The 12,314-nt window shown below is 45.0% G+C and overlaps 1 protein-coding gene across 7 annotated transcripts in view; it reads right to left on the reverse strand.

Moving 5' to 3' along the window:
- LOC128756748 (myocyte-specific enhancer factor 2D homolog) overlaps positions 1 to 12,314 on the reverse strand; it is a 25,884-nt gene continuing 13,570 nt past the window's right edge. For 3 of the 7 annotated variants that reach the window (XM_053861353.1, XM_053861349.1, XM_053861350.1), the window contains 7 exons: positions 10,521 to 10,702; positions 10,161 to 10,190; positions 8,541 to 8,670; positions 8,297 to 8,474; positions 7,208 to 7,276; positions 4,998 to 5,048; positions 1 to 4,227 (listed from right to left, as the gene is read on the reverse strand). In XM_053861353.1, coding sequence (XP_053717328.1) covers positions 3,744 to 4,227; positions 4,998 to 5,048; positions 7,208 to 7,276; positions 8,297 to 8,474; positions 8,541 to 8,670; positions 10,161 to 10,190; positions 10,521 to 10,702 — 1,124 coding nt within the window. In that variant the 3' untranslated portion in view covers positions 1 to 3,743. The remainder of the gene's footprint in view (positions 4,228 to 4,997; positions 5,049 to 7,207; positions 7,277 to 8,296; positions 8,475 to 8,540; positions 8,671 to 10,160; positions 10,191 to 10,520; positions 10,703 to 12,314) is intronic. The other 4 variants (XM_053861351.1, XM_053861352.1, XM_053861354.1 and 1 more) reach the window with 4 other exon arrangements.

Below are 12,314 nucleotides of genomic sequence, written 5' to 3' on the forward strand. Positions count from 1 at the left end.
CAATAAGAAGCAAGACGCTTTTCATTTCACTCGTTTGTCATTTAATATATAAAATACGGTAAAACATACGCAAAAAGGAGAAGGTTTCAAGGGACTTGGATACTTTGGTACAACAAACACTTTTTTTGTAAAAGCGGTATAGAATTTCAATAACATATCAGTGCATACTTTGTATATGAAAATATACACAAACTGTATATCATTCTCCAAAACAACAAAACATCTTTACAACAAAACCCAAAGCAGACTAGCTCAACACAATATATTAGCTATAAATTTCCTCTTTAGTATTTCATATGCTACATTATTCTGAGTTTGTGATGCATGTGGTAACCGAGTGTTAGGAAGGTTTCCTCCACACATGCATGTGTCAAATCCATGATGGTTCCTGTTTATAAATATATTCTATATTTGAAATTGCAGCATTTAAACTGTGTTTCCTTCATTTCCATTGCGAATACCACAATATCGTGCAATTTTCAGCAAGTTGTTTCGAACAAAAAGGAAACCAGCACTATGTTTACGGTGGTATAAAAGAAGACTGTTGGCTGTCCACACTCAAAGAGCAGTTGAAAAACAAAGTTATCATCAGAAGAGACAATGGAACTGTCACCAGCACAAAGTAATTCAAAATAGTAAAACTCTAAAGAACATTGTTCACAACAAGAAACAGGGTGCATTTCTCATATAGATTGTCATGTGACTACACTGCTGGATTGACAGAACTTTTCCTGCGTGAGAAGGAAGCTGAAGCCGAGCGCTGCGGCGTCACGTTTTAGTCGAACGTCTGCACCCGGCCATTCGTAAAAAGAAATCTTTTAAAAATGGACATGAAAAATGGGACTTTACTAATTCTGGACTTGGTTTATGAGTTTTGTTGAGTGAGAGAATGGTTTTAGGGCGAAGAGACTACGACAGTGACCTCCTGACTTATTCCTTGTTCGCTTGTTAGCATGCTTGGTAACTCCTGCTAGCAAGGACAGCTGGCTAATACATGCCACAACGCTTAGCTACGCCCACTAGAACTGTTAAACAGTTTAAGCGTGTCGTTTTATGCCTCTGTTGTTAGCACGAGCCGCTCAGGAAGTTTTGGTGTCAAATGTTAGCATGCCCATATGAGGTTTTTCCTTCATTTTGATTATAAAACACTGAATTCCCAGTCAAATTCTGCAGCTTTCTGCAGCCTCCAAACCCAATTAGCTGTTAGCAGAGGACCACTATCAGATCGCTGGTCAAACGTGAAGCCTTACAAGTGAAAACAACAACGTAAGGATGGAATAACAGTCTGTTCTTGCGGGATCTTGTTGCAGGACGTTCCGTGAGCAGAGAGTTCTTGTACAATTAATGGCTGGCTAGTTCTACGACCGCGTCCCTAGCTACAGCAGATGCCAAAGTACGAGCTGCGCTTTCCGCCAGCAAAAGTTCAAAAAGTGAGAAGCGTGCCGCCGTCCATCAAAGTCGGTAAAAACGTTTCACAACAACTGTAAACTCTATAGTTAGCAAATGTGAGATTATAAGTTAGCTAAAGGAGCCAATGTGAGATCCTTAACACTAGCGACCGAGTGGTGGCGTCACTGCGCCACGTTTGTTTACGAGAGAATACAAACATCATCAAGGATATAAAGGTCAATTTCTATTTGTAGACTAGAGAACTTGTGAACACACACTCGTATACACACACTTGTAAATAAACACATTTGTACTAAAACACCGTCACAGCACTTATTAGCCAATTTTCAACGCGTAAACAGGTGAAATCTGGTTCGTCTGTGGGTCGTGCCGGGTCGTGATTTAAACTTTGATCGTGGGGGTACTTTTTTTTTTTTTTTCCTTTCCTTTTTTATCAAAGTGTGGCAAGAGAATATGATGACACCACAACCAAGCAGGCCTCTGTGAGTGAGAAAGTGCACACACCATCAACACGAGCATAAAATATTTGTACTGAAACACGTCCGCCGTCACCGCGGCGCCCGGCGAAACCCCTGCACTGAAACAAATTCACACTCGTATATGCAAAAAGATCCACTGAGAATCAACACATTGCTTGTTTTTAGGGATACCTAGCAAAGTCTATGCAAATATATCCATATGTACATACACGCGGTTGAAGCTACTGAAGCGGTAGAAATATAGAAAATGTCTTTACCGTTTTGGAAACACCGCAAAGAGATAAGGAGAAGTAGAGAGCACTAGCGAGGACATCAAAGCTTCTGTGTAAGGTGTGATTTTATACAAAGTTCCTACTCGTGGACGACTAACAGACCTTTAAAACCCATGTTTAAAATACCAACAGATAAGAACAACCAAATACGCCCGCCCTCCCCTCCCCCAACAAAAGCCACTACAGGCTCACAAACTATTTCAATTGGATGGAATCTACTGGCTGAAGCAGAGTCTCTGTGATAAGTGACTAGTTTGCCTACGCCGCTTGGACCTGGGGACACGTCCAGAACACTGCTGCTGATGTTGTGGAGGTACAATGAGGCGAGTCCAAGCGTTCATACCATCTCAAAGTGCCTGAACTACGCAGCTTCAACTGAGCTGTTCCAGCTATGGAAGGGCTCCGTACATGAGTGTATCAGAGGAACAGCTCATGTGGAGGAGAATGGAGACAAAAGTTTGCAGGGACATACGGAGTGGACCAAGAATGTTGCAGAAGGAAGAAGAGGAAGACAGCCAATCAGGTTCATGGATGAACGAGGACATGAAGGTGCGACTGGAGGACGATGACGAGAAGAGTGGTGGAGGAACAGTCAAAGAACGCAGAAAGAGGTTGGATCATACTCTGTATGAAGGAGAGAGAAGAGTGATGCAAGTGTAGAGCTGAAGACTCTTCCATGAAGCATTAAATAGCAACCCAGTCCAAACAACTGACTTCAGCAGAGACCAGTGATTTGTGAACAGGAGCCAAAACCACTTGTGGTTCACGTCAGCTTCATGTTCAACTGTCACCTCGACGTACTGAACCGTGCAAACAGACTTATCAGAGAGACTCTGGAGATCGTTCCATCCTATTTCGATGAGCGGCCAAACTGAGGCCCATCAACAGTCATTTCATTGAGTGCGACGTGAGAATGATGTCCCTGCACCAGATGCCAACAGCATTGGCGTTTCATTTGAGGAAAGGTGGACGATTGGCACGCTGGCACACTCCTCCGCCACACCCCTCCCCCCACCCACCCCAGGTTGCAAAGACCGCTGCCGGACGACGTGGCAGCAAGAAGATCCAGCGCTTGTCAGTTGTCCTTCTCTTGTCCCAGTTATTCCAAAAAGTGCAGTTTGGAAATGAGTGATGGCTAAGATGGACAGCACAGGAGTCACATGACGTCTGGATCACCAATCACACCATGAACTATGTAGTGGAGCTCGATACATGACGGTGACGTGGAAACCTGCTGAGGGACAACAGTTCTCAAGGTTTCTCTAAATTGCAAAAAGGTTTCAACCCTTGATTCTACTATAACAAAGTTGGTTCGAGAGCCGTCCCTCAAAAAGTTCGACAGCCCTGGATCCAAAGAGCCTTTTTTTAAAAATATGCAGCTGAAGCCATCCTCAGATATTTATTATTATGATGAGCCTCTGCAGTCTGCTGGGTGAGTCGTGTCGACGAGGCTGATGTGGTTGAAGGACGGGGTCAGAGATGAGGGCCAGTGTGTGTAGGTGTGTGTGTGTGTGTGTGTGTGTGTGTGAGTGTGAAAGTGTCACCAAAACCCCGATGGTGGAGAAGCTCAAGTGCCTGGCCCCTATGTGACCCAGGCGTCTAATCTCATCCGCTTGATGTTCCCTCCCTCCTGCTCTGGTTCGTTTGTGGACCTGAGAAGCTCTGCTGAGCTGCTGAAGTCAGTCGCAGCTGACCGGCCTGTCCCCACGCCTCCAGTTGCTGTGATGGTACCGCCCCCACCTCCTCCTCCTCCTCCTCCACCTCCTCCTCCGACACCACTGCCGCCACCCCCTGCTGCATCATCGCGATCACTTCCTTCGAAGGAACTGGCGTTGCTGCTGACACTGTCGACGGGCGAGCGGCCGGTGGGCGGCTCCAAGCACAGCAGGGATCCCGGGTACTGTGGCGGCGCGGTCAGGATGGCTCCTGCCGCGGTGGAGGACGGCGTGCTGGCGGACGGAGGTGGGCACGGAGTGCTGCGGTCCCGGCCAGGAGACACCGGCTCAGACTTGATGCTGACGTTGGAGCTGGTCAGCATGGCGCCTTGAGTGATATGAGCCACGGGTCTGAGCAGAGAGAGGAAATGAAGGGAGATTAGGGTCCAAGAGGAAGACTAGACCAGCCGACAGGAATGCCACAAAAGAGGAAGCACATTAGCAACAAGTCACACAGGCTGCACGGACACGTCATTGAATCTGAGACGACAAACCTACCAACTCATCTTTGGACAGAGCACAGTGAGCTCGGCCTCGGCCCAAAACACACCTCACTAGGAAGGCCACATCATACTTTGGCAAAGAAACCAAGAGCAGCTTCTTCTCTTCACGGCCAGTCCTTGTTTATGTGATGACTGATCTCATTTGTAGCCAGGTTTCACTTCACCATCAGCAGGGAGCAGAGTTGTAACCAGACGCAAGCAGTGTTAGCCCTCAGCGACTATTCATCTGGATTACAGCGCACCCAAGACTGTCTGTGAGGTATGTTAAAAAAATAAAAAAATGCAATGCAATCACATGACCAGCCAGGCACATGCTCTGACACCTCAGCCAGCCTGAATAACTTCTGTTTTCATGGCAGCCTGACAGCAGTCACCGAGCACAGAGAAGAACTTCCAGCCCCAACAAAGATGAACAGCCCAGGCAGCATGAGATGAGTCATGACAAGATGGTTTCGCACAGCACCAGCAATGACTGAAAGAACTCCAGATCTCAAAACAAAAAAAACTGGGATCAGGCCTCTTTGAAGCAGCAGACGTGCAAACATGAGCCAGCCAGAAGCGCACGCACGCACACACACACACACACACGCACGGCAGAAAGGAAAAGTGGTACAGTACCGGCCCAACCACTCATCTCTACCCAAGAGCAGGTTGGACGGAGAGCCAACGCTGTGGGGAGAAAACAAAATGTTGGAGCCCAAAAACGCAAGTGGAAATGAACCATTATTGCGGCTGAAGATTTCTCAGCAGCAATAACGTCCGAGTTGAGAGGAGTCAACCAGTAAACACAAGCACCTCCGCAGGTCGGGTGTCGATTCACACGTGTGACACATGTATGAAATAAACCAGCAGATTAGCGTCACAGTGGAGATGTCAGCTTCTCTGAAGGAGCCGAAGCAACAAGAGAACTGACTATGTTTCACCCAGAACACTTCACTGATTTAAACTGTGGAAGGCCCCCACTTTTGTGCCAATCGAGTACAAGTACTGACTTGCCAATTAAAACGAACAAACATGACAACACTGCAACAGATTTCACTTTGTACTTTTCAAGTTTAGCCTGGCCAATCCATGCATACGCCGATATCTATCTCAGATCCTGGGACTGCATACTGGCTTACAGGTACAAGTTTGTTTATTGCGTATTCTGGGAGCACAGGTGATAGTTGAAGCACTATAATAGAAGGAAGTAGGAGCACCATGAAGTAACCCTGGGTTTATGTGGGATAGGATAGTTGAGACCATTCGGTAAAATAAGAGTCCCTGCAAATATATATATATATAATTAAGGATTTTTTTAAAGTACGATCATGAAAAAAAACCCTGCAGTATTCCTGTGTGGTTTCTCTGGCAGGAGCAGTATTTGATGAGTACAAGTACAGAGAAATAGAGAAATATTTTACAGGCCGTGGCAGGCCATTATGAAAGTCAAACTTTGACTGTGTGTGAGGACATCCAGGGACAGGTGGGGCACACAGGCCTCACACTCTGCATGCATTGGGGAACTGTGGAAGGAATCCAACAAATGGGACTAACTCACAAGTTCTCCAGTGCAACATATTCTGAAAAACGTTAAGAAAATCTGTGCAAAATAAGGAAGGTTTGTCACCCGTGCAACATCCTGGATCATCAGATAACCTTTATTGCACATCATTTTACCACTAAATACCCTGAATGCTGACATATTACTAATGATAATAATAATCACGCTATTTTATTTAATGTTTAGCAAAATTATATTCTCTGAAAAAGAAATGTTCGAGTGTTTCTTGTTCCCCAAATGAAAAATATATTTTAAGAAACCTTCAAACAAAGTGTTTCCCATCGAATTAAAGGCATCTGTATTTTGGCTCCACGGCCCCTCACAACAGTCGCAGTAATGTTCTTGCTGAGCATGCAGTCTTTTTTTTCGTTTGTTTCTCTAACATGGGTTAAGAAAAGAGAAATAGTTGTTAAATACGTCTGAAAAATAAAGTGAGCAATCTGATGCAGTAGTGATGTGAATGTCTCTTCATTCCAGCCTCACTTTCAATGTATCACTGCACTGAATGGCAAACCCACAAGAGTGGGATGAGGTGAGCTACATTCATTCTTGTCCATCTTGTGATCACTCCTCGGTGAAGAAACAAGGTTGTGTTGTAGGTAATTCCAAATTCTTCTTTGCTTTCCCCAACAAGTTAGCCTCCTCCCCTTTAACTATATCCTCTAGTCACACCTCTAAAGAATACTGCAACTGCATCTAAATAACGTCCATTATTTCTGGTACAATAATGTACAAATCCTGTCCAGAGGATTAAACATGATCATGGTGGGCATGTGATCCGAAATGACTCCAGCTTCATCTGCTTTACAGCAGTTCAGTCTAAGCTGACATTTATATTAACACACTTTTCAAAGGTGTTGCTGTGAAATAAACAATATTCTGCAATTAAGAGGAAGAACAATCATTTCTCATGTGGCAATGAACTACTGAGGTCAAAACTATTCACTGTTGCATTTGGACTATTACAATTCAGTGGCACCTCCTGAACCACTTGAGCAGAAGGCTGATAGTTCTACTGTTTGTTATTTTGAAGTATTTGTTTTGTCACACCTGCTAGGGTAAACATTACTGACATGCAAGACACTGAGTAGTATTCCTGCAGGCCTAGTTCTCAGTACAAAGCAGAATCGGAAAAGCTGTGTTTACAGCTCATTTTTTTACAGCTTAAAAGCAATTGCTGTGATTTGGAGCTACACCGATGCTACATGACGAAAACACAAACTCCCCCTCACCAACAGACAACGTGAGGACATTGGACACACAAGACACACAGGTGGCTGTTCACCTGAGGTTGGCAGCCAGACTGGTGACCTGGTTAGTCAGCTCGCTGCTCTGTTTGTCCACACCCCACATGCTGTGGACGAGAGGAGAGAAGACAATTGAAACATCTGCTGTTTCCACCAGTGGAGTGGCACAGCTCTGTTGGTCATGGGGATCAAGGAGGACCCCACTTCACACCACGTCAAGAACTGAACAGTCTGGAGATCCTGTTCAGTCAATGAGTCTGTTGTCTTCGTGTGCTCGCAGATTTCAGACAAAATGCTAGTTGAAATGAAAATATTGACCACACATCATCTCAACAATCACAGCATCGATCCTGAAGCACGACTCCATACGCGTCACCACCGCGAACCAGACCACCTAATCCTCATGTAAAAGTTCACACCATGTAAAAGCAACAACATCAGACGCTGACTCTGGTGACGCAAATCATGTTTAGATGTCAGAATGTTTAATCCATCAGCTATCAGTGTAAATGAAAGCAAACATGAATCAAATCATTACGAAAAAATAAACAAAAGAATGTTACAAATCCATGATTTTGTGATAAATGGCACTTTTGTCCTTTGATAATGCTCATGAACAAGCGAGGCCATGTGGAGCTTCTATCCACTGGTCTTGGGATGCTCCTGCACCAGCCAGCAGCATCTGAGCCAGCAGGTAAGATGGTAAAAACCCATCACAAACTAACTTACTGACTTTTCAAAGCACTCAATAACTGCCAGAGAGGTCATTGGTTCAAACCCAATTCATTTGGTGCGCAGGACAACTTTGGACAAGATTTGTTTTCCAAGTTTATCTCTAGATATAGACTTTATCAGCCAACAGAATTCCACCAGGGTGCCAACAAGATTCAAGGGTAATTACAACAAAAGTTCAAAGCCAAGTGTGTTATGAAAACTTCAGTGGTGCCACACAACGATAATACAGTCCTCAAACCTGAGAGGACAGAAGAAGACTTCAGGTGACCATGTATGCTCAGACTGGCACGAACAAGAGATTGGTTCTCTAATTAAGGACTGTGAATCGCTGTAATGCAGTGACCCTGTGAGGTCAAAGGTCGGAGTGGGGCTCTTCTAATGAGAAAACTTACACCAGGTTGCTGAGTGAGGCCAAGTTGACTTGCTGCTGAGGCTGCTGCTGTGTTTGCTGCTGTGGTTGCTGGGAGACGGCCTGCTGCTGTTGCCATGTCGACACGCTGGTTGGCAACAGGCCACCAGGTGACGCCAGAGCATGTAGAGCGGTGATGTCTGCACTGGTCAGATGGAACTCTGAAATGAAACAGTGCAAGTTAAAAATCTACCAGCACAGAATCTAAGGAGCATGTGGCAGCTCACCTGGGTTGTAGGCGGTGGGCATGGCGGAGAAAGGCAGCCCTTGAGCCAGCAGGCTGGGGGTTGCCACCGAGACCACCGGTGTGGTCAGAGTTTGCGCCATCTGAGCTCCAGCTGCCAGTCGCTGGGCGTTCTGCCAGAGAGGAAGCCCAATGCTTTAGTGGATTTCCAAGTCGAATGTGAGCTATGATTCATTCTTAAACATTCTCATGCTTTAGATGACAGTGTGCTTATGACTCGCGATGATGATGTTGAGTAAATCTGTGGATTTACTGCCAGGATGTAGTTGTTGCCATCATCAATAAAAACTCACAGTTCCATTTCATTAAAGGCAATATGTGAGAGCCTCGGTGATTGACAGAGAATTCGGGCACTGTTTGCAACATTTCTCAAACATTCTGAAAGCACCTATAATGGTAACTGTCCAGATCCAGTCGTTATGTGGTTTTTTTCGTGCATCGCAGGATGTTTCCACCTTAGCAGACCTCAATCCAAAACTCCTCACTAGGGTTAGCTTAGCTAAATATTGTGCAAACCCAAGCTAACCCGCCGGTAAACAGTTCTCAGATAGGAAAATATGAATCCAACAACATTTTAGGACCACCTGGGACGTGGGCTGCCCACTCCCTCTGTGGACGTGTTCCATGGGCAGCCTGACTCCCGAAGCCTCTTCACTCCCTCACCTCACTATGCCCAGGACGCTGAGTAATGTCTGGTTCCAAAGATGTGTCTGCTAGATTTGAAGGCGTCTTTTCCACATCTGATTCTTGTGATCTCATGTGTATCCATATGGCGAGAGCACGTGACTGGAGTGACCACATTGAGATCGCACAAGTACATTACCACAGGCTGTCTAGTGCAGGAGACGCTCACATCATCCTAATGTCATGCTAGAATAAATGCTGCGGAGAGACCTCATCATCTACGACCAGCTTTACACAGGGTTCACATTTCCACGTTTTTTGGATAAATATCAGAAAGCACATAAAATAATGTATTGTACGGTTGGATGTGTAAATTCACAGTCAGTCCTTCAACAACATGTGGCCACATACATACATTCATCTCAGTGTGGTCTCTGAAGACACATGTCAGAGCCACGTTTACGTACTGACATATTTCTAGCATAACTTCTAATTTTGAGTGAGTAGAGAGGGACATTCTGTTCTCTTTTCACTGAAGCAGATTATGAACATTAGGTATGATATTTTGTTGCTTTTCTTGGTTTGTTTGTCACACATAATCTATTCAACGGTCAGTGTGTTAGTGTTCCGTACACTGTCCCTACGATGGCGCCGACGTGTCAAATGCCTTCAATGCAATGAGAGAAATCTGAGGTGAAAATGGAACTCAGAGTGGGCTCATGCTTGTCGTGATCCACCGTGTGGCGTGCAGGGTGTGTCACATCAGTAATATTTCACTTAGGAGCCTTCTGAGTCTGCAAGTGCAGGGCGAAACACAACCATGAGTCCTGATCCACATGCAGTCGAGCGGGAACCACAAACTCCACACCAACCCAGTTGTGAAGTGAAAACTTAAACACAATGACAAACTCTGCAGTGATCATGCTAATAAAGTGTCGTTATCCTAGACTCATGCCAGTGACTGATGGGGGACATTCACCTCGTTTACCAACTCCAGCTCAGCCTCTGTCTGTAAGAGAAAGTTACACAGCTCCACATCACTGAAGAATCAGATTTGATGTCAAGGACAAGAAGTTGTGTGCTTAAATTCACTAAAACATGCATCATGTGCAGGTCAAATGAGTTCCCAGTCCAGGGATATTGAACTGGTCTTCTCAGTGTTTATCAGGGATTCTCTGTCTTAGTCTTTACTTCACTAAATATATCTGAGAACAGCAACTCTCAACAGCATCACAAGTTAACATGACAGTCCTTCAGTTGTCATTTTCATTTTCTGTCTACTTGAAAGTAACTGCACGGCACAAACTAGCAAGTACAAGCTCGGCCTGGTTAAGCTCACCATCTGCACGAGGCTCTTCCCGCCCTGTGAGGTGATGACTCGGAGGTCTGGCTTGCGGCTGTTGACCATCTGGGGGCTGGGAGGTGGGGGTGGAGACTTGGCCGGAACTACTTTCCCCAGACTGTTGCCGTTGGAAACTGTGAGGAGACCTGGCGAGGCCCGTGCACTGGTGTATCCGTTAGCTGCGCAGAAGACAGGAACAACAAAAACCAGTGATGAAAACATGAGCCCAGGGAGACGGTGGGGCCACTTGGAACAACAACAACACACTTGCTTAGGGTCACCGTAAAACATCAGCCAAACGGAGGCAACCAAGCAGGTTAGACTTTATAATGCCCCACTATCAATAAAGCAAAAAAAACGCTTTTTTCCAATAACTGCATCCAAATGCAAATCCAACACACACGTTGATAATCTGATGCGTAAACCACCCAATTTGCATACTGCAACACCTCCAGTGGTGTGACACTGACAGTAGAGCAGGTGTGAGTAAATCCCTTGAGCAAAGAGATTCCTTTCACCTGGAACCTGCTTTACTCCTTCTATTCGCTCTGTCTGTGTTTCTAACCAAAGCCTGTATTGTTCTTCCACGCCCCCATTTTCAGCTCTCCGTCTTTCACGTACAACTGAATATTCTTTGCTGAGATTTTTAATGATGCCTGGTGTCTCCTCACTGGCTGGCCCACATGGGTCTTGTTTCCAGTGTCCTGCCGGACCTGCAGTGTGCTGGTTCAGCGGTAGAGTCTGACTCTCGATTCTGTGGTCTGATTGCTCAGTCATCTGAGCAGTCCTGGATCTGGTCAGTGGTGTGGGCGGTCCTACCACAGCGTTTCTTCCGTTCCATTGGTGTATGTGTGGGAGTATCTGCGTACTGAGAGTTCTTTCTTATTATCTGCTTCTCCCTACATTCTGGTTCATGTTAGGCTACATTTGTTCCATTTGTAACTCTAAAACATGAAGGTTGTATTTTGAAAGGTGGCACATTAACATTTTACAGGATACTGAATCTGTCTTTTAGTGAATGAGTAATACTTTTATTTTATAATAACACTATAGCAGACTTGCAAATGTACGAGTTAATTATCATACTGCATTTTATATTTTCTGTTTCAACATCCTCCTGTGTTTTCCTGTGCATGTAGACATGATATTGTGTTACCTGGGTCTTGGTGCTACTTTTCCCTGACAAAATGAGAGGGGTGTGAGACAGTACTTCCGATGTCTGTCACACGTTTCAGATCAAAAAACAAAGTCAAAGACAACAGAAGTAAACACTAAATGGAGTTTTTAAAGGAGACCGCAGGTCCAGTTTTTCCTCTTCAGTAATGAAATCTCACACACTAATAGAGTACTTTCACATGACGTTTATGAATTCAAAGTTACAACAAGCGTAAGTTTGCAAAATGGTTTCCTCGCTCAATGTGCTCAGTTTACATTGAATGACCACAGGGCAATGGGGCTGTGGATGTGAGCAACGGATCGCAAATTTCAATCACCAAAGCATTTAAAGCAGCTTAAACAAACCTGTTTGCTCATAGAAACAAAACTGACTCCAGTCACCTTGGTGAGAGGTTTGTTGCAGCATTTCCACACGCAAGTAAGTGTAACGGAAAAACCACATAACGCCACACAAACTCCAGACTGACATGCTGAATGAGGAGCTGTATCTATTTAGGTGTGGAGACGTTCTCTCCCAATGTCAATTCATATGTTTGTCGTGGACACCATAAAGTCCACAGTTTCATTCATCAGTGTTTAAGGTACGTGGCAAAATGACATTTAATTGAAAAACAT

Source organism: Synchiropus splendidus, chromosome 4, assembly GCF_027744825.2.
Source record: "Synchiropus splendidus isolate RoL2022-P1 chromosome 4, RoL_Sspl_1.0, whole genome shotgun sequence".
Taxonomy (NCBI): domain Eukaryota; kingdom Metazoa; phylum Chordata; class Actinopteri; order Syngnathiformes; family Callionymidae; genus Synchiropus; species Synchiropus splendidus.